We start from the raw sequence: 22463 nt of genomic DNA on the forward strand, positions 1-22463 counted from the left end.
TGAAACCCACGTCTTGCATACGTCTGTGCATGGAGATTCTTGAAGCACTGACCCCAGTTGCAGTCCACTCTTTGTGAATCTCCCCCACATTTTTGAATGGGTTTTGTTTCACAATCCTCTCCAGGGTGTGGTTATCCCTATTGCTTGTACACTTTTTTCTACCACATCTTTTCCTTCCCTTCGCCTCTCTATTAATGTGCTTGGAAAACACAGAGCTCTGTGGACAGCCAGCCTCTTTAGCAATGACCTTTTGTGTCTTGCCCTCCTTGTGCAAGGTGTCAATGGTTGTCTTTTGGACAACTCTCAAGTCAGCAGTCTTCCCCATGATTGTGTAGCCAACAGAACTAGACTAAGAGACTATTTAAAGGCCTTTGCGATGTTTTGAGTTAATTAGCTGATTAGAGTGTGGCACCAGGTGTCTTCAATTTTGAACCATTTCACAATATTCTAATTTTCTGAGATACTGCATTTGAGGTTTTCATTAGTTGTCAGTTATAACCATCAAAATTAAAAGAATGTATATCAATCTGTGTGTAATGAATGAATAAAATATATAAGTTTCACTTTTTGAATGGAATTGCTGAAATAAATCAACTTTTTTAATGATATTCTAATTTTATAACCAGCACCTGTATATATTTATATATGTTATATATGTGTACATATGTTTGTATATATTTAGGACACCCCATAAAATCTTTGTCTATGTTTTTTAAACATATGAACCTTTGATCTTCGTTTAAAGATATGGAGGCCATATAACTAAACCAAATAATTTGTAAAATGAAATTAACAGAAAAAAAAAAGGAATCAAATAGATAGATGATACTTTATTGATCCAGAAAAAAAGAAGCAGCCAGTAGCAATGACAAAATACAACATGGTAATACAATACAACAATTACAATAATAACAATAAATAGAATAAATGTAAAACATAAAAAATTATGCATTTGAACCAACCGGAAATGAAAAAACAATGAAGTTATAAAGAATGAGGAATAAATAATGTACAGGAGGAGTGGTATCAGCAGATGACAATAGTGAATAAATATGTGCATATATTGGTTTTATATGTAATATATTTAATATTTGCTAGGATGTCTTGACCTCTCCATGTTGGCAGATGTTTCACTATTAAATTATTTTGCGAAGTGTTGAGTGCTGAGACTTTGTTTCTTTCCAAGGCGCATCTGCATGTACAACCAGTTATTGCTGCTTAAGGTAGTTTGTACAATTTGTGGAGTGTACTTAGTTTATCTATCTATCTATCTATCTGTCTGTCTGTCTGTCTTTCTGTCTATCTATCTATCTATCTATCTATCTATCTATCTATCTATCTATCTATCTATCTATCTGTCTGTCTGTCTGTCTTTCTGTCTACTTATCTATCTCTCTGTCTGTCTGTCTATATATCTATATGTCTGTCTGTCTGTCTATCTATCTATCTATCTATCTATCTATCTATCTATCTATCTATCTATCTATCTATCTATCTGTCTGTCTGTCTGTCTGTCTGTCTGTCTATCTATCTATCTATCTATCTATCTATCTATCTATCTATCTGTCTGTCTGTCTGTCTGTCTCTCTGTCTACTTATCTATCTCTCTGTCTGTCTGTCTATATATCTATATGTCTGTCTGTCTGTCTGTCTGTCTATCTATCTATCTATCTATCTGTCTGTCTGTCTGTCTGTCTGTCTGTCTGTCTGTCTATCTATCTATCTATCTATCTATCTATCTATCTATCTGTCTGTCTGTCTGTCTATCTATCTATTTATCTATCTGTCTGTCTCTCTGTCTTTCTGTCTACTTATCTATCTATCTGTCTATCTATCTATCTGTCTGTCTCTCTGTCTTTCTCTCTACTTATCTATCGCTCTCTCTGTCTGTCTATATATCTATATGTCTGTCTGTCTGTCTGTCTCTGTCTATCTCTGTCTATCTATCTATCTATCTCTCTCTCTCTCTCTCTCTCTCTCTCTCTCTCTCTCTTCATGCCAGCTTTGTGTTTTTAATCTGCAGAATTGTTCACAGCTATGCTCTTATAATGATGATCCCTCTGCTCTTTTAACTTGAACAATTCTCAAATAAAAATGCTTAGGAGGGTTTTAAGAAGAAATTTCTTTTAAAGATGGTTGGTAAATAAGACTGAGAGAGAGAGAGAAAAAGAGAGAGAGAGAAAGAGAGACAGACAGTGTGTGTGTTATTGTAGATCAGTCTTAGTTGGTTTATATTTATATTTGGTGGCCTAGAGGAGGCAATTTTGCTACTGACTGACTGACTGACTAAGGTTGAAACGCACATGCGCAAGAACAGCCTCTTGTTGACATTTTCTTGTACTGAGAGTCTGAGGACGACATTTTGCCCCAAAGCTAACAAGTATCTGTGCTGCTTAGAGGAGATGTAATCTTAGGTAGGCTGAGGTTGGGTCCCCATGCCTGAAATATTATTGTAAAGGACAGTGGTGCGAAGACATACTGTGGAATTAATGTGTGTCAAAGTCTGTAGTTCTAGCATGTCGACTCAACATCGCTACTGTGGCATTAGTGTCCAGGGGCCTCACCTAGCATCACTACTGCAGTGGGAGCGCACAGGCCTCACCTTTGCTACCGCACCATTAGAAGCAGTGACCACCGGGCTCGTCCAGCATCACTACCACAGCATTAGGGGGTGTTACCATTGTAACCCTTACCATCATTATCACACCATTAGCATTGATATTGTGGTGTTAGCATTGCTAAGCCTCACAACTGCATTGACCGCTAGCCTCACCCAGCATCGCTAACGTGCTGGTAACATCACTACCGCAGCGTTAGTCAGTCACAAGCCAGAGGTCCTGGGCCCTGCACGTCTGAAAACTGATAAATGTGGAATATGTGGTCTACATCTTAAGGCTCTGAGGGCAAGCCTTCAGTTCTCTAAGGTCACATGAAACATAATAGAGGTCATTTTACGCCACAGAACCTTTTTCACAATAAAGAGCAGATATTTTGGTCCCAAACTCCCCATTGTTGGAATGCCATTGACGATACTATGGGAAGCAAGAATCGGCCCAGCATAACTAGGCTTTCCTGTATATTACTCTTTCTTCCCATTCCTTCTTTCTTTCCTTCCTACTTTCTCCATCTCTCTCTCTCTCTGTCTCTCCAAACCTTGTAATTTCCTCTCTCTTTTAACTCTTGTTGTCTCTCTCTCTCTCTCTCTCTCTCTCTCTCTCTCTCTGTGTCTCTCCAAACCTCGTAATTTCCTTCTCTATCCTTTAACTCTTGTTGTCTCTCTCTCTCTCTCTCTCTCTCTCTCTCTCTCTCTCTCTCTCTCTCTCTCTCTCTCTGTGTCTCTCCAAACCTCGTAATTTCCTCCTCTCTCCTTTAACTCTTGTTGTCTCTCTCTCTCTCTCTCTCTCTCTCTCTCTCTCTCTGTGTCTCTCCAAACCTCGTAATTTCCTTCTCTATCCTTTAACTCTTGTTGTCTCTCTCTCTCTGTCTCTCTGTCTCTCTCTCTCTCTCTCTGTGTCTCTCCAAACCTCGTAATTTCCTTCTCTATCCTTTAACTCTTGTTGTCTCTCTCTCTCTCTCTGTCTCTCTCTCTGTCTCTCTCTCTCTCTGTGTCTCTCTCTCTCTCTCTCTCTCTCTGTGTCTCTCCAAACCTCGTAATTTCCTTCTCTATCCTTTAACTCTTGTTGTCTCTCTCTCTCTCTCTGTCTCTCTCTCTGTCTCTCTCTCTCTCTGTGTCTCTCTCTCTCTCTCTCTCTCTCTCTCTCTGTGTCTCTCCAAACCTCGTAATTTCCTTCTCTATCCTTTAACTCTTGTTGTCTCTCTCTCTCTCTCTCTCTCTCTCTCTGTCTCTCTCTCTCTCTCTGTGTCTCTCCAAACCTCGTAATTTCCTTCTCTATCCTTTAACTCTTGTCTCTCTCTCTCTCTCTCTCTCTCTCTCTCTCTCTCTCTCTCTCTCTCTCTCTCTTGGAATTTCGTTGTTGGGGAGGATGAATGTGTATGACGTCATCCCCGGGATCTCCCTCCATCCGCGCGGTGGAATTCTGGCGCCCCCACCGCTGGGTGTGGCTTTAACACTCAGATCCGTTACAGAGAGAGAGAGAGAGAGCGAGAGAGAAAGAGAGACAGAGCGAGAACTACCAGATACATCACATGGGAGAGAGATAGCGCAATAAAGAAAGAAAGAAAGAAGAAAGTCGTTGAGTTTTAAAAGGGCAATCAGCGCAGACAGGCGGATAAACCGCGAGATCGATTTTGCGTGGTGAAGCCGGTTGGGGGGGCTGTACCCATTTTTTCCACTTCCTTTCGAGTTTGGAGACTCTTCGTTTGAATCAGAGCAGCAACAGTTCGCCACAGCGCTCCTAAAACGACAAAATGCCGAAAACGGTGAGTATTGCTGACTTTTACAGGTTAAGACGGACTTCTGGCACGATTTCACCCGCGAGGGGCGCTTAAAGTGCGGGTTTCAGGCGTAAAAGACTGAGTGTGGAAAATCGGGTCCAGGATGTGCTTTTGGACTAGTTGCTTCTTTTTAGCTGATAAGCCACTAAACCGGGCTCAGAGTAAGAGCATACGGGGGGAAAGTGTGTGTGTGTGTGTGTGTGTGTGTGTGTTTTTAGGTAAAACAAACCAGAACAGTCGCCGTGAAAAGCCGAGGATGTGCTGTTGGACAACAGTTGGTATTTTTGAGGGGTTCATTTTCTGCCAACATGTTCTCGGTGAATAGCGGAGCTGTGTGAAGCTCTATTTTTAGCGGAGCCTTTAATTAGTGAACAAACGAGGAGAAGCAGCAGCAGCAGCAGCAGCAGCCCAAAGCCGGGGCGGGAGAGGTGTTAACTTTTCTGAAGGGAAAAGTGGCTCGCGGTATTCTTTCCAGAATTAAAGTTGATTTTTTTAGAGGGTCTGGACTCCTTCATCGATGTGGTTTCCCTAATGTTCCCTTTGTTTGCGCCTAAAACGAACATTAACATTAAAATGGGCAGCCACGATGGCACATTAGCATCCGGATGCGCCTTTTGTTGTCGTGTTTTTTTCCCCCCTCGGATGATGAACCGTTATTCGATGTCAAACCTAAAACCACCTCCTTTTTCTTTTCTAAAGGGGGGGGGGGTGGTTGCGGTTAAGTAAAAACAAAAATAAGCGTGTAAAAGACGTTTTGGGCGACTTGGGGTACTTTTGGGATCTTTGGATGCTCGAAAAATCACTATTTAGGCAGTGTTTGATTAACGGAACCGGAGCGCTGCTTCTTGACGACGTTGCGAGTTTCTCTGGCTGGTCGCTAGGGGGAGGGGCCGGAAGGAACTTTATGGCGCAATCGCGTTCTTTTTTTTGTATTTTTTTTTTAATGCGTCTTTTTTTTTCGGACCCGTTTTCCGACGGACCCGTTTCCCCTCCGCGCTCTGATTGGCTGGCGCTTCGCAGTCTCCGGCAACCCACCCGTCCTAGAACGCGCAGGCCAGCAGCCGGGGAGGAGCTTGTCACCTAGCAACGCGTTCCAGAACGGGCGAACCGCTTGTGATGCGCGAACTCGTGGCCAATCAAAAGGCGGATGGGGCGGGGCCTGTCGGAAAACGGGTGTGGCGCGAAAGAAATAACGCAATTTTCCGTTCAGAAAGGCGTGGTGGCCTGAACTGAAATAGCAGAGCGGGACCGCGGGACGGCGGGATGGCGGGACGGCGAGGAGTCCAAGTGATCTTTGGTCCACTTGAATGTCGCAGATTCCACAAAGATCGCAGAGTTTACACGTTCCTCCTAAAACAGATCGTAAAAGTGCATTAGGAGTTCACTATCGTACTGAGAGACGCTTCATCACTTCCTGTTAGTAGAATAGCATGTTAAAAGTGCGTTAGTAAGGTTACTATGTAGTCTATACCTTCTAGTATTAGGGTGGAGTATGTAATTGGGACGCAGCCTGCAGCCTTGGAGAAAGGACACAAATAGTCTATTCAATATGAAGTCCAATCCCACAACCACATCCTGATTTGACTTCTCAAGGGCCCCCGGGCAGTCACTGTGGGTCATCTGTTACAGTAGCAGCTATTACACTGTTGGCTGAAGTCACCTAGTGTGTTACGTAGAAGCTAGCCTGTGTTAGCCTGAATAAGGCCGGTCAGCTAGGGATACCCTGCACTAGCCTGATCAGTTAGTCAGCAGTCAGGAATAATCATGTTAGCAGTGTTGGCCTTTACCTCTGCCTTAGCAAGTTTGCTAGCATGCTAGAGCTGGAGCGCCATCATCCCAGAGAACACAGTTCCACCGCCCCACAACTCAGTGCCGGAGGGCTTTATACCTCCTAGCCCACGTCTGACATTAGGCATGGTGCCAATAGGTTCATGTTCATCTACTCCAGGGAGTCCTATTCCAGGGAAGTACTTCTCTACAGGGACAAGCTGTGTGTGTGTGTGTGTGTGTGTGTGTGTGTGTGCATTTGCACATCTGTGTCAGACATTTGTACATACGGACATCTATTTATTGTAATCTACAGATTATTGTTAGGTTATCTGCCTCCAGATGTGATGGTCAGTTTTGTTTTGTTTTGTAAAGAACTGTCTAACATTTGTCTAAGTGAACCCTTGAGGAACTGTTTTTTTTTAAGAATAGGGAGTCAGTTCCTAGCCTGCACGGCGGTACTGAGGCTATGCTGTCATGGCGTGCTGCGCGGGGGGGTGGCAGTTTCCTGTCTCCATCTTCCTCCCCAGTACACTGATGAAGAGATAAGAGATACTCAGATGTTGCGTCATTAGAGCAGCACCGTTCATTGGACCGTCTGCAGATGGTGTTTCTGCTGTAGTTCGGCAGTTAGTTCAGTGATGTCAAATAAATATGGTTCACGTGTTCTCTGAGCTCACCTCGCACAAATCTGAACCCTAATAAACATAGTCAGTGGACAGTGAGAGTGTTTACTGTAAAACTCTATATAACATTAGAATAAACCCTAATAAACATAAAGTCAGTGGTCAGTGAGTGTGTTTACTGTAAAACTCTATATAACATTAGAATAAACCCTAATAAACATAAAGTCAGTGGTCAGTGAGTGTGTTTACTGTAAAACTCTATATAACATTAGAATAAACCCTAATAAACATAAAGTCAGTGGTCAGTGAGTGTGTTTACTGTAAAACTCTATATAACATTAGAATAAACTCTAATAAACATAAAATCAGTGGTCAGTGAGTGTGTTTACTGTAAAACTCTATAGAACAACAGAATAGACCCTAATAAACATAAAGTCAGCGGTCAGTGAGTGTGTTTAGTGTAAAACTCTATATAACATTAGAATAAACTCTAATAAACATAAAGTCAGTGGTCAGTGAGTGTGTTTAGTGTAAAACTCTATATAACATTAGAATAAACCCTAATAAACATAAAGTCAGTGGTCAGTGAGTGTGTTTACTGTAAAACTCTATATAACATTAGAATAAACCCTAATAAACATAAAGTCAGTGGTCAGTGAGTGTGTTTACTGTAAAACTCTATATAACATTAGAATAAACCCTAATAAACATAAAGTCAGTGGTCAGTGAGTGTGTTTAGTGTAAAACTCTATATAACATTAGAATAAACCCTAATAAACATAAAGTCAGTGGTCAGTGAGTGTGTTTACTGTAAAACTCTATATAACATTAGAATAAACCCTAATAAACATAAAGTCAGTGGTCAGTGAGTGTGTTTACTGTAAAACTCCAGAGACAGTTTTAGTCCCTGATGACAGATAGAGATCTCATACTGACTTGTCTGGATTCCCCAAAAGCTCTGTTGCCTCACATCATCTTCTGTTACTCATAAGAGGATGTAAAGTAAATCCCCGAACAGTTTTAGGATTTTTTTTATTGGCTGACTTTATGGTCACTTTTGGAAATTTTTGGACAATGTGATATAAACTGAGGTGTGAGTTACGGTCTTTCATTAGGGGTAAATATAAATAACACTCTAAATGTAGGTATTGTGATACAGACTGAGGTGGAGTGTGTGTGTGTGTGTGTGTGTGTGTGTGTGTTACAGTCTCTCAGTAAGTCTGAATGGTACTTTTACCAGCGTTCTACAAAGCTTGTCCAACCGAGCAACAGTAGCTAGGGAAGGACACGTCTGTGGGCGGAGCCTGGAGAGAGGGACTAGTTGACAGTCACAGACTGGGCTGTGTGTGTGAATGTGTGTGTAAGTTCGACTCCCTCTAAGAGTCTCTCACAGTGACTCAAGGTTTCTTTGCTGACATCACTTCCTGTTTTACTGTTTCCTGTTCTGGGCTGGCCGGGTTTGACGCCGCCACTTAGTAACCTTATTTGGAGTTTCACAGAGCAGCTTCACACACACACACACACTTGCAGTGCTGTACTGAATACTGAATGCAGCCCCTCTTCCTGTGCACAGGCCTGCTATAGTAACCCCCCCCCCTCATTCTTTCTCTCCTTCCTCCTCTTTCTTTCTGTTTCATCCTTCTCTAAAGTTTTGCTCTTTCTCTTTTGCCCATCGTCTTTTCTTCTTCCTATTTTTTCAGTTTTCTCTTTCTTATTATTCTTTACTTATTCTCTTCTGTCCCGTCTGTCTCTCTTTAGGCCTTTAATCTCTACTCGTTTCCTTCTCTCTCTCTCTCTCTCTCTCTCTCATTCTCTCTCATACTCTGAGGCACTCTCCCGCCCCTGCTCTGCCAGAAGGCCTCAGTGTAATGCACTGAGAGAATAAGTGCTTAAACATACCTCAGTCTGTGGGCTGATCTGACCACGCTGACCAATTCGCTCTTGATGAGGATCGGAGAATCTCAGGAAATCAGTCCATCTGGCAGCTTTTCCATTATTTAGTCTTCTATTACATTCTCAACTGTTTCGGCACACTTAAAATTACTTCCCCTCCAAACAGCTATAGCAGAAGTAAAATACAGTAGCGTATTTTAGTTTTTGTACATACCTGAGAGGCTAATGGTGAAAAAAAGAAGTGGACTCGAGCAAGTCACTCTGTGGTAGGGCTGGGCGATATGGTAAAAATACTTAGATATTTAGAGACTTGTGATATTTATCACGATACATGTAATGTATGGTTTTTATTCAACTTCTGCTGCACTTCACTTCTAGTTACTGTAATGAAAGCTGCAGCTGATTAGTGTTTATTAAACACTAACAGTATCTTGGATATGGTTAGAAAAGTATATTGTATCACGATATGAGAAAATATCATTATATTGCCCAGCTCTACTATATGGAATTGTCTAATATATCAAGATGTACAGTCTCATGCAGAACATACAAGACTTTTAAATGCACAGTATTCTCAGCCTCTCATCCTCAGTCCTGTAGTCACTAACTCCTCCTTTGTCAGAAATCACAGATTACAAACACTTTTTTGTAGCTAAAAAGTCTTTGCAGAAGGCCTCTAGTTTTGATATATTCTTGGGTCGTCTTGCTGCAAAGCTTATTGTACTGTATCTATGCATTTAAAAAAGGTTCAGGTCAGGGGACTGTAAATGATTCCCAAAACCCTTGGTTTGTGTCCCTGTGGTTAGTCCATGTTGGTAAACTTCAGGTTCTGCATGTTCTTAGTGTAGTGTAGAAATCGCCAAGCTGAAAATGCTTGGCTCCTCTGCCTTGTGGCCATTACTTTTGTTTTCACATCTTTAGACACTTGCTTAGAGGAGCCAGTGATCGATGAGTGTTAGTGTTGAAGAGGATTTATAAGGCTTGTAAATGAGAGGCTATTTGCTACGGTCATTTGGCCAAGAGATCCCAGTCCTTTGCGTAAAACTGTACAACAATCACAACAGTGTCTAGAGTCTTATTGGCAGATATTCTCAGATATTGTAAAGTTTGTGTTTTTTTAGTATTATAGTATACTTTATATCCATCTTCTGTACATATAGTAGTGAAAAGGTGGAGTCATTAGCCAGGTCTGCATTGGTCTGTGAACGACTCCGGTAAAGCCTGCTGCCACATTCTTGTCTGGATGTAAAGCAGGGCTACTTGTAAAACATTCCAGTTTATTTCCCCCCAGTCAGGTTCATCAGCACTCAACACACACTTTACTACTCAAGGACCCAGCAGGATGCCCAGAACCATTTCAGGAGGACAGGTGCAGACCAGGGTTTGTGTTCTAGACATGGTGCTGGTTATAGAATAATTAAGAATAGTAGAAGGTGGTAGTAGTAGAACGATGGGGGAGTAGGATTGTAGAGTGTGTTGAAGAGGGGGGTGGGGGGATTAATATGCAGACTCCCACACACACCCTCAGACAGGGGGAGATTAACTGCCTTTAATAAAGCAGAGCTGTGGGTGGTTTGGGAGAAAGTTCTGAAGTTTGCTGAACTGATCGCATCTCGATGGAGGAACGCCATCACACAGTGCCTCTGCTCACCTTTACCAAACCCAGACCGTGAGTTCAGACCTACGTGTGGATGTGTGTGTGGAGTGAAAAAGTGAATTCTACTGACCCTGAATGGTTTTGTGTGAAACCGAACTTTAACTGTGTCATGTGGTTGGACGTAGAGGTGGACGATCTGATGGTATGTTAGCATTATTGTGATAAATGTTGCTGTTATAAACAAAGTAGTGTCCTGGGTGGAACCAGGATATCGTCAGTACTTCGTCAGAAAACTAACAACCTGTATGTTTCATTACTGAGAGCAGAAATAAACCTTTTTCAAGATGTAGAGCAGAATATTTAGAAATCTGTGCTTTTCAATCAGAGAAATCAGAGCTTTTGACAGTGTTTTTTTTTTAATCTGGCACTACCAGCACATTTTTGCCACATCTCCTATCCATAGACCCATCTATAGTTCCACAAGATTCAAATGTGTTACATCGGCCTGTCACGGTAATGGCGTTACGAGTACAATATGTGGACCTGACCTCAATCGTTTTCTGACACATTGTGTTTTTACATAAGAATGAACGTCTCCTATATTTTAGCCAGTCGCAGAATGACCAATGCATCAATAACTGAGCCTGTATGCACAGAGCTAACTGCGACAGGTAAGGACATCTTCCCCGGGGCTAGTAGTTGTCTTTAAAAAATGGAAAAAGCATTTAAAAATATGCTACAAAAGGTAGTACTCATTGGCCAAAAAGCATACATCTTCCAAACTATAATAAATACTAATTATCCTGACTGGCCTGATGCTGCATCAACACAGTAGCTTTCTTTTAATTTGCAGCTTCAAAAAAAATATATATAGATATTATAATTAATTAATTAATTAAATATATAAATAAATATATATGTGTTGTACAAGGTGCACAATCAGTATCAGAGCCATGGTAGCCTGGTTTGGTCGGGGGTATGCTGACATAACCTGACCCACTTTTAGGACCGCCCATTCCACATCGAGAGGAGAGCAGCAATACTGGTGAACTACAGACTGGGGGAGCGGCTGCCCCACGTGGCACGGCCCTCTGCCCACGTGTACCCCGCCCTAAAGAAACGGTGCATAGTCTTCCCCCATAAATGCTGTCGCAAAGAGCAGAGAGGCGATGGCCGCCGGACAGGAGGGACGATGTGGCACGCTGGGAAGCAGCTCCACCACTTGTAGCGTGAGCTTGTGTCTATATGTGGTCTGGTAATTCGGTTACAGATATATGAAAACCTCAGTAAACCCTAAAGATCTGTGAAATCCCAACCGCAGTTCAAAGTAAAAAGCCAAAAAACGCAAACTTCTCTGTCTCAAGGCGTGTGTGCGTTGCCATGGTGACTTAAACAAATGATGCTCGCTGTCCGGCACATACATTGCAACAACCACGCCCAGACAGTTCTTAGAGAGGAGTGCGCTGTGATTGTTGAGGAGTGTTTTATCATATTTACGCTCTGTGTTTTCCATGAAAAACTTCAGTAGATCTCAATGTTTCGCAGGGGATTTAAATAGTCTTCTCTAAAGCACTAGAAAGGGTTCCACCTTCTGTCAGTGAAACTATATAGTTAGTGCCATACAGAACTTATACTTGTACTGTACTGTACTGTGGCACGGCGAGAGTGTTTCCGACCTACCCAATCTGGCACATTTGCTACAAAAGGGCTAATCTGTGGGCTGAGCTTGGCTAGGTTAGATTGGTGGTGTGTATGAGGAGGTGGAGCTTCAGATTCAGTTCTGATTGGATAAAAAGTCTTTTTTCTTAATTACATGATCTATGTGTGTGTGCGCGCGCATGTATAAAGGTGGTAGTGTGTTTGGCCTATTGGATAGCAAATTTGAGAGTAAATTTTGTATGTGTGTGTGTGAAGGTGAAAGAAGGCAGTGTCAGTGTCCTAAAAATAGCAGCAGAAACTTTGGCGGCCTCACAGTACTGACCACACCCAACACACACACCCTTCCTAGGGAGAAGTGTGTTCTGAGTTGCTGTTTTATGAACGCACAAACTATTTTTAACCAAAAAAGGCACTTCAGACTCCACCAATGCAGAGAGAGAGAAAGAGAGCGAGAGATCATGATGAATGGCGCTGTCACCATATGAGACGAATTTTCCTAAAGCAGAAATGGAAAAACAGGAAAATGTAAAAGAAGAAGAAGATAGAAAAAAGAAAGAGAGAGAGAGAGAGAGAGAGAGAGAGAGAGAGAGAGAGAGAGAGAGAGACAGACAGACAGACAGACAGACAGACAGACATACAGAGATAGAGATGAGCCTAAACGGAGAAAGGCAGAGACACCTAAAAAGAGAAAGAGAAGAGAGAGCTGGGCCTAAAAAGAGAGGCAAAGAGACATAAAGAGATGGAGAAGAGAGAGAGGGGGGCACAAAGAAGAGGGAGAAAGACATAGAGAGATAAAGAAAGAGTGAAAAAGACTCAAACATGTATGTGTATGTGAAAGCGAGAGCGAGAGAGAGACCTAAAAAGAGAATGAGAAACAAGAAGGGAAAGAGAGAGAGGTGGGCTTAAACAGAGAGAGAGAGTTTTTGAGAAAGTTCTTCTTGTTCTCGCTCTGTTCCAGTTCGCTGATGTAAGCCTGTGAAACGTCCGACACACATGCACACACAGGCCAAAACTCACATGAGTCACTTCTCAGACTGGAGTCAGTCCAGTGCCCATTGGCCCGCTACCGAGTGAAGCATCTTGAAACTCACTAACACACACAAGTGAGACTTAAGCTAAAAAACTCCTAGTTCTGACTGCTGTTTAAAACCTGTAAAACTCTATATAACATTAGAATAAACCCTAATAAACATAAAGTCAGCGGTCAGTGAGTGTGTTTAGTGTAAAACTCTATATAACATTAGAATAAACCCTAATAAACATAAAGTCAGTGGTCAGTGAGTGTGTTTACTGTAAAACTCTATATAACATTAGAATAAACCCTAATAAACATAAAGTCAGTGGTCAGTGAGTGTGTTTAGTGTAAAACTCTATATAACATTAGAATAAACCCTAATAAACATAAAGTCAGTGGTCAGTGAATGTGTTTACTGTAAAACTCTATATAACATTAGAATAAACCCTAATAAACATAAAGTCAGTGGTCAGTGAGTGTGTTTAGTGTAAAACTCTATATAACATGAGAATAAACCCTAATAAACATAAAGTCAGTGGTCAGTGAGTGTGTTTAGTGTAAAACTCTATATAACATTAGAATAAACCCTAATAAACATAAAGTCAGTTGAAGGCAGTGAGTAAGGCAGTGAACTATGGAAGTTCAGATTCAGATTTTCTTCTTACACTTCTTAAGATTGCGTGTTTTATATCAGTTTAATGTGTGTGTGTGTGTGTGTGTGTGTGTGTGTGTGTTTGTTAGCTCTATTTTCTGTAATCGTGAAACTCCCTGCGTTCACTCTGAACAGCAGACACAGAGAAGAGAGAAGGGGGTGTTTTTTGGGAGGGGGGTGCTGGCTTCTGTAATCAGGCTCACAGCTGGTAGATAAAGCAGGGCATTGTGGTCCGGCGCACACGGGGGTGTGGGCCTCAGCTCAGCTATTTATTACCTTCCCTCGCTCTCGCGCTCTCACACACACACAGTCAAAACCTATTAACACACACTTCTCCACGCTGACAGCGCTGTGTAGAATGTGCTGAAGTTCAGTGTTACAGCTGTTTAGATGAGGAAGCGTAAAATCAGATGTGTCATTTGAACGCCTGTGCACTTTTAACCCTTTCCGACCTACTGCTTTATTTCCACTTTTATTGTTTTTTATGACCGCATCATTATATTATAACAGTAGTATAATTACATTCCAAAATTTAACACGACCTGAGGGCGCACTCTAAACACTTTTATACCCTAAAATAGGAGATAAAGCTTCATAGAGAACCTTGATAAATGCATATGCACTTGAATAGGAGATATTAGTCTAGGAGCGGCCTCAATACAAACTTCTATACACTGGAATATGAGAATATGTCCATATAGATCCTTAATAAACACTTCTATACTCTAGAATGAGAGATGTTTGTCCATATAGATCCTTAATAAACACTTCTATACTCTAGAATGAGAGATGTTCGTCCATATAGATCCTTAATAAACACTCCTATACTCTAGAATGAGAGATGTTCGTCCATATAGATCCTTAATAAACACTCTTATACTCTAGAATGTGAGATATTAGGCCACGAAGATCCTTAATAAACACTCCTATACTCTTGAATGAAAGATGTTAGTCCACGAAGATCCTTAATAAACACTCCTATACTCTAGAATGAGAGATGTTCGTCCATATAGATCCTTAATAAACACTCCTATACTCTAGAATGAGAGATGTTCGTCCATATAGATCCTTAATAAACACTCCTATACTCTAGAATGAGAGATGTTCGTCCATATAGATCCTTAATAAACACTCTTATACTCTAGAATGTGAGATATTAGGCCACGAAGATCCTTAATAAACACTCCTATACTCTAGAATGAAAGATATTAGTCCACGAAGATCCTTAATAAACACTCCTATACTCTAGAATGAGAGATGTTCGTCCATATAGATCCTTAATAAACACTCCTATACTCTAGAATGAGAGATGTTCGTCCATATAGATCCTTAATAAACACTCCTATACTCTAGAATGAGAGATATTAGGCCACGAAGATCCTTAATAAACACTCCTATACACACTAGTGAAACACACCCAGTGACCAAGAGCAAGCACACATGCCCGGAGTGGTGGGCAGCCATTGCTGTGGCCCTCAGGAAGCTCAGGAAGGGTGAAGGGCCTTGCTCAAGGACCCAACAGTGGCAGTGTCCCGAGCCCAGGTATTGAACTCTGATCTCCCACCGCTGCCCAAGAAGGTTACATTTATGAGGTTAACTTTAGGAGGCTAAATGTATGAGGTTAAAATAAAGTATTTTAGTGTTAACCAAGTTTGAGGTTAACTTCAGGGAGTTAACGTTTAGGAGGCTAAATTCAGAAGATTGAGTTGGTGGAGCTAACTTTAGATATTTACGCTTTGTGGTTTCATGACTAATGATAAATCTCTTGGCTGAAGAAAGTGATGTCTGATTGGTTGCCTCTTGGTTACCACAGGATGTGATCATTGTATTTTTTTATAGTGGAGTGATGAGTGACCCATAGTTGGAGAGGGATACATGCAGAGAGTGAGAGAGAGAGAGAGAGAGAGAGAGAGGGGAAGATGTGGTCTCCCTCTTTCCAGTCTTCCTTCACTCTGTTTCCTTCCATTGTTTTTATCTTACTCAGAATTCCAAAGTGTGATCAATCATGTTAGCATAGCGAGTCACACACACACACACACACACACACACACACAACCATACACACAGGAATCCTATCAGTCATTCACAGTCATGATAACTGAGGTATTTTCAGTTAAGTGGCTCTCGTATGAACATCTGGTGTACGGTCATTGTTTGGTTCATTTTCTTTCGTTAGCTTTTTCATTTTTGCTCGTTTCGGAGTTTTCCCCGTTGTTCACACACTTTCTTTATACACTCCGTTTGCATGTTTGTCTTTATGCGGTCACACGTTTAGTTTTGCTCACTCTCTCGTTTGTGTCTGTCTGTTGCAGATCAGTGTACGCGTGACCACGATGGATGCAGAGTTGGAGTTTGCCATCCTGCCAAACACCACCGGCAAACAGCTCTTCGACCAGGTGTGTGTGTATGTCTGTGTGCATGAGGAAATGAATGTTGTTGAATGATTTGCTTTTTGTTGTTTTTTTGGTCTCTAGAATAAACAGAATGCTCACTGAATTTCTGGTTGAGTCAATAAACCCACTTTTTCTACAAGTTGAGTTGGAGCAGATCTCTAAAGGGGGTGGGTCTCCAGAGCAGGGTTGTTGACAGTGAGCTAAGGCCTTATATTGCATTTTGACGTATAACCCCCCGAGATATGTGCAAAATGATTCCATAGATACTCCTATGTTACTTAAGACTTGAATTATTCCAGATTCCATCCTGAATAACCTCAGAGTTACTCCAAAATGACCCTACAAATACTCCTAAATGAGTCCAATGGTACCAGGGAGTTACTTAAGAATTAAGAGTTATTCAAAAATCAGCCCCAAATCACTCCAGAATGATCCCATAGATACTCTTGGATTACTTAAGTCATTACCTGAGCTACTCCAGACTAAATCTAGAATGGCCCCATAGGTACTCACTATTTCAGTTAATCCAGAATTATCCCAGAGTTAATCCAGAATTATCCCAGATTTACTCTGGAAATACTTTAGTGTTGCTCCAGAATTAGCACATATGTATTTAAGTTACACCAAATGTACCCCTTACTTAATTAAGCATTCCCTTATAGTTACCCCAGAGTTAGTCCCAAAGTACCCTGTAGTTGTTTTTTTAAGTTACAGCAAATTTATCCCATAGTTATTCTGCAATTACCACAAATTTACCAAATAGTTACTCCAGAATTACCCTTCATTTTACCCTGTTGTGTTTGACATATTTATTGACTACAATTAGGGATAATTCTGCAGAGTTAACTTTAAATCTAGCCCATAGTTCATTCATAATAACCCCTACATTTACCCCATAGTTACTCCAGAACAACCCCTAGATTAACCCCATAGTTACTCCAGAATTACCCGTAAATTGACCTTACTCCTAAATAATCCCCTAAATTTGCCCCATAGTTACTCCAGAATTACCCGCAAATTGACACAGTACTCTTAGGCTGCTTAGCTAAAGCTGGATTCTGTGTGCAGTGTGTGTTAGGTTTGACCTGTGAGAGTTGAATGTCTGTCAGTCATTAAAGCAGCTTTGACTGTAGCTGCAGAGAGAGAGAGAGCGTGCTGCGGAAACCCCCAGTAATGCTGCCATTTCCTTCCACCATGACCATCTCACTCTGCCTGCGTGCACTTTCACTCTCTCACTCTCTCTCTCTCTCTTACTGGGAGGGAGTTTTCAGAAATGCTGAAGCAGAGCTGGGAGTGTGTTCATTGTTTTCAAATTATTTATTTAAATGAAAGCCTCTCTCTCTTCTCTTTCTGTCTCTCTTGCTTTCAACTTTTGCCCTGCCCTCTTTTCACTTCCTCTTTTTTCTGTCTTTCCTTCCTTGCCTGCCCCCTCCCATTTTCTCTCTCTCTCTCTCTCTCTCTCTCTCTCTCTCTCTCTCTCCTTCTTCTTCTTCACTGAGGTCTTACTCATTCTGTCCTTCGCCTTGTTGGTCACTCACTCTTAAACACGATAATGACCTGCTTTGTTCAACACAACCTTTCATTAGACATGCGCACTCACACACGCACACACACACATAACACAAAGCGCTCATTCATTATGTAATCTTTTTTAAACTGAGTTTTACTGTTTCCAAGCTGTACTGAATCATGTTCATCACTTCCTCATCTCTGAATTCAGAACTGCAGTATTCCACACCCAGTTCAACCGCTGTGACAAGTGCCAAGTTTACATTTCTCTCTAAATCTGGTCGGACGATTCCAAAGGAAGTTGGATCAAAAGGAAGCCACTCACCCTATGATTTTAGAATATTTAGTGCAATACATTTTCAAGATTAACACTAACCACAAGTCAAGTTGGTTAAATAACCCTAGACTTACTCCAGGATTACCCCAAAGTTTCTCTCTGAATTACCCCAGAATATAACCAGAGTTACTCCTAGAACTATTTAAGAATTATCCCAGTCGTTCACAGAATAACCCCGAGTTACCCCATTTTATCCCAGAGTTACCCAAGAATTACCCCACTTACCCCAGAGCCACTCCCAGAATTACCCAAGAATTATCCCAGGTACTCCAGAGCTACCCGTTACTTTTAAAGTTTACTCCCAGAGTTACCCAAGAATTATCCCAGTTACTCCAGAGTTACTCTCGGAATACCAAATAATTACCCCAGTTACTCCAGAGTTACTCCAAGATTTAGCCAAGACTTATCCCAGTTCCTCCCAGAATAAGCAAAGAGTTGCTTATAGAATAACCCCAGTTACACCATATTATCCCAGTTACGTTTAAAGTTTACTTTAGAATTACCACGATTAGCCCAGTTACTCACGGAATTACTCCATGTTTATTTCAGTTACTGCAATTTACCTCTAGTTATGCCCAGGATTACTCCAGAGTTACTCTTGTTTTGCAGGTTAATGCAGAATTACCGCATATTTACTTCAGAGTTAGCCCAGTTACCTTTAGGTATACTAGAGTTACCCCTTTAGTTTCTCCAGTTCCCCTGGTTAGCTCATAGTTATTCCATTTGCCACAATAGTTACTCTAATTGCCCTAGAACTAATCCAGACAGTTACACAACAGTTACTCCTAAAGTACCCTGTTTGCCGTCCAGTAAATCTACAGTTACTCCACAGTTATACCCAAATTAATCAGTGTTACTCTAGAATTACCCATTTACCCCATAGTTGTACCAGAGTTACCCTTGTTGCCTTACAGTTACCCAGCGTTACTTTAGATTCGCTGTGTAGGCACTCCAGAATTCCCCCTGTAGTTAACCAGAGCTACTGCAGTGAGATTCCCCTTTATTAAGCTGTAATATACTTTTGTGAGTCGGTGTGACACTCTGTTATCTAAAAACATGAACTGCTGCTGGGGTCCTGCTCTGTATTTATAGTAGATGTACATTTAAGGTGTAAAGAGAATGGAAAGATAAATGATGATGGACAGAGAGAGAGAGAGAGAGAGAGAGAGAGAGAGAGAGAGAGAGAGAGAGAGAGAGAGAGAGAGAGAGAGAAGTGATGAAAAGAGTGGTTCTGTTAACTGAATGCATACACAGCTGTCTCCTCTCTTCCTCTCTCGCTCACCTTTATTTGTACGTTCTGTCCATCCCCCACTTTCTCTCTCTCTCTCTCTCTCACACACACACATACACACACACAGATACACACATTGACATGCCCCCATTCTTACTGCCATCCTGTCCCTCTGCCCCTCCATCTATTTTCTCTTTCCATCTCTCGCCCTCTTTTTTCTCTCACTCTTCTTCTTTTCTATTCTCTTCTTTCTCTCTTTTTCACTGTCTCTCTTATGTGTCTCTCACTCTCTCTTTTACTCTGTCTCTCTCTCTCTTTCTCTCTCTCTTTCTCAACCCCCCCTACCTCCGTTTGCAGACACAACACTGTCTGACTGTGTAAACACTAATGTCATGATTTGGCTCCAAGAGACACTTACTGACAGGACCTCACATTTTCCACACATACACACACATACACACACATACACACACACACACACACACTGATAAGAGCTTAAATTCCTGTGAAATAGCATAGATTCTTTGGACACACAGAGGTCTGATACGGTATCCCATACTGATACCCTCCTCTTAACTAAACACACATAGACACGCATACACACACACTCACACACACTGATATCCTCTGTAACCGTTACACAGTAAAGCGACCAGTGTGTGTTCTGCTTTCAGTCACTGCTTCCTGTCTCGCTGAGGGGAGGAGTCTCTCTCTCTCTCTCTCTCTTTCCCTCTCTATATGTCTCTGTTTTATGTGAACAGTGTCTGACCTTTTTGACCCCACATTTTGTCGTCTTTTGGAATGAGAAATATGCTGTTCATCATGTAAATCATGTAGACTTCATCAGTTTTTTTTTAAATAGACGGACGAAAAAATAGAGAACCCCTGCTCTCCGGTCTCTATTTTATTGGCTGTGTATTGGTGATTTAATATATTGCAATACATTTAGATGCTGTAAACAGGATGTACTGTTATTATTTTTCAAATCAACTTGTATATTCTATAAAACACACTGGGTTCTAAATGGGTGGGGCTAAAGTTCTGTAGGTTTCTAAAATGGGTGGAGCTAAAGTTCTATAGGATTCTAAATGGGTAGAGGCAAAGTCCTGAAGGTGGAATGAGTGGAGCTAAAGTTCTGTAGGGTTCTAAATGGGTGGGGCTAAAGTTCTGTAGGGTTCTGAATGGGTGGGGCTAAAGTTCTGTAGGGTTCTGAATGGGTGGAGCTAAAGTTCTATAGGATTCTAAACGGGTAGAGGCAAAGTCCTGATGGTGGAATGAGTGGAGCTAAAGTTCTGTAGGGTTCTAAATGGGTGGGGCTAAAGTTCTGTAGGGTTCTGAATGGGTGGAGCTAAAGTTCTATAGGATTCTAAATGGGTAGAGGCAAAGTCCTGATGGTGGAATGAGTGGAGCTAAAGTTCTGTAGGGTTCTAAATGGGTGGGGCTAAAGTTCTGTAGGGTTCTGAATGGGTGGAGCTAAAGTTCTATAGGATTCTAAATGGGTAGAGCCAAAGTTCTGTAGGCGGAATGGGTGGGGCTAAGGTTCTAGAGGGTTCTAAATGGGTGGAGCTAAAGTTCTATAGGGTTCTGAATGGTTAGAGACAAAGTTCTGTATGTGGAATGGGTGGAGCTAAAGTTCTAAAAGGTTCTAAATGGGTAGAGACAAAGTTCTGTAGGCTAAATGGGTGGAGCTAAGGTTCTAGAGGGTTCTAAATGGGTGGAGCTAAAGTTCTATAGGGTTCTGAATGGTTAGAGACAAAGTTCTGTATGTGGAATGGGTGGAGCTAAAGTTCTAAAAGGTTCTAAATGGGTAGAGACAAAGTTCTGTAGGCTAAATGGGTGGAGCTAAATTGCTGTAGGTTTAGTAAGTAGAAATGTGCAAATAGTGTTCATGGTTGTACAAAATAGTGAATTCAAAACAGTCTGCTCCATACAGTTCGGTTTCCATTAACTGAACTGTGTATTGAATAAGGTGTAAACACTACATTTTGAATCATTGACTGTGTTTACACACTATAATCACATTCTTTAGTTCAAAAGTAGGAAGGTCAGCAGCCATCAGCACCATTTCAGGTATTGAAACCATTAAAAACATTTCAGTTTAGCTCTTCATAGTTTGGGAAAGAAATAAGAAGCTGTGCAAACAAGTGAAACTATGAAGCAGAATTCATGTAATCTTAAAAGATAAACTCTGGACAGGGGACAGACACAATGTGTAACACAATGTCAGTGTTGTGAAATTAAGTTGTAACTTCTTCACATTCTTACACACGCATGCAGCACTAGAACTCACTTTCACCCAAATACATTTTACCATCTCAAATTGATTTTCTCTGACTCATAACTACATTAGTTCCATAGTAGATACTGAATCATTCAAGGTAGGTACTGAAGTATGAATGTCAGATGCTGAATTATTCCCTGAAGTTACTGAATCACTTAGTACATACTGAATCATTCATAGTCGATACTAAGCCGTTCATTATAATTATACCGAATTATACATAGTAGATGCTGAGCCATTAAGAGTAGATGCTGTAAAATTCCTGGTAGATACTGAATCATCCATAGTAGATACTGAACCTCATGTAATAGATGCTAAATCATTTGTAGTAGACATTGACTAATTCAAGGTAGAGACTGAATTCATCAGAGTAGATATTTTGAAATCATTTCTTGTAGGTACTTTAAGGTAGGTACTGAATTATTCAAGGTATATACTGAATCATTCAAGGTAGATACTAAATCATTTATAGTAGATGCAGAATCAAAGTAAATGCTAAAATCATTTCTAGTAAATATTGAATCATTCAAGGTAGACATTGAATCATCCAACGTAGATACTGAATCATTCATAGTAGTCGTTGAATCATTCAGGGTAGATATTAAACTATTGATAGTAGATATTGAATCATTCATATTATTTTCCATATAAAAAAGAAAGCGAATTGAGTCTTCTAAGACTTAATGGTGTGTGTTAAACTGACCTGTGGTGAGTTTATTACTGCTCTCTCAGTCTGAGTTTGGCAGGTCAGCAGAACTGCTCATTCGGAAATTCCTGCAATTACACTGCCATCCCTCCGGCTATCAGATCACATTCACACACAAACGCACACAGCACATACACTGCATCTGCATATACTTCTTTCTTACAAAGTTTTCTGACGTTTCTTTCCATTAATTTCCATTAATACATTTGTGTGTGTAATTAAAGTGTATTAATTCAAGTGTAATTAAAATGTTATTTTCTGTGTGTGTGTGTGTGGTGTATGTAGGTGGTGAAGACGATCGGTCTGAGGGAGGTCTGGTTCTTCGGCCTGCAGTACCAGGACACCAAGGGCTTTCCGACCTGGCTCAAACTTAACAAGAAGGTGAGAGAGTGTGTGCTAAAA

At 41.1% G+C, this 22463-nt stretch overlaps 1 protein-coding gene across 2 annotated transcripts in view; it reads left to right on the forward strand.

The window, feature by feature from the left end:
* Nucleotides 1-4079: 4079 nt before the first annotated feature.
* Nucleotides 4080-22463, forward strand: part of msna (moesin a) — a 31907-nt gene continuing 13523 nt past the window's right edge. Inside the window, exons 1-3 of one of the 2 annotated variants that reach the window (XM_072676624.1) lie at nucleotides 4080-4380; nucleotides 15917-16000; nucleotides 22347-22442. In XM_072676624.1, coding sequence (XP_072532725.1) covers nucleotides 4369-4380; nucleotides 15917-16000; nucleotides 22347-22442 — 192 coding nt within the window. In that variant the 5' untranslated portion in view covers nucleotides 4080-4368. Of the gene's footprint in view, nucleotides 4381-10273; nucleotides 10351-15916; nucleotides 16001-22346; nucleotides 22443-22463 lie in introns of those variants that run through there. The other variant, XM_072676625.1, reaches the window with a different exon arrangement.

Source organism: Salminus brasiliensis, chromosome 1 (genome assembly GCF_030463535.1).
Source record: "Salminus brasiliensis chromosome 1, fSalBra1.hap2, whole genome shotgun sequence".
In the NCBI taxonomy this organism is placed as follows: domain Eukaryota; kingdom Metazoa; phylum Chordata; class Actinopteri; order Characiformes; family Bryconidae; genus Salminus; species Salminus brasiliensis.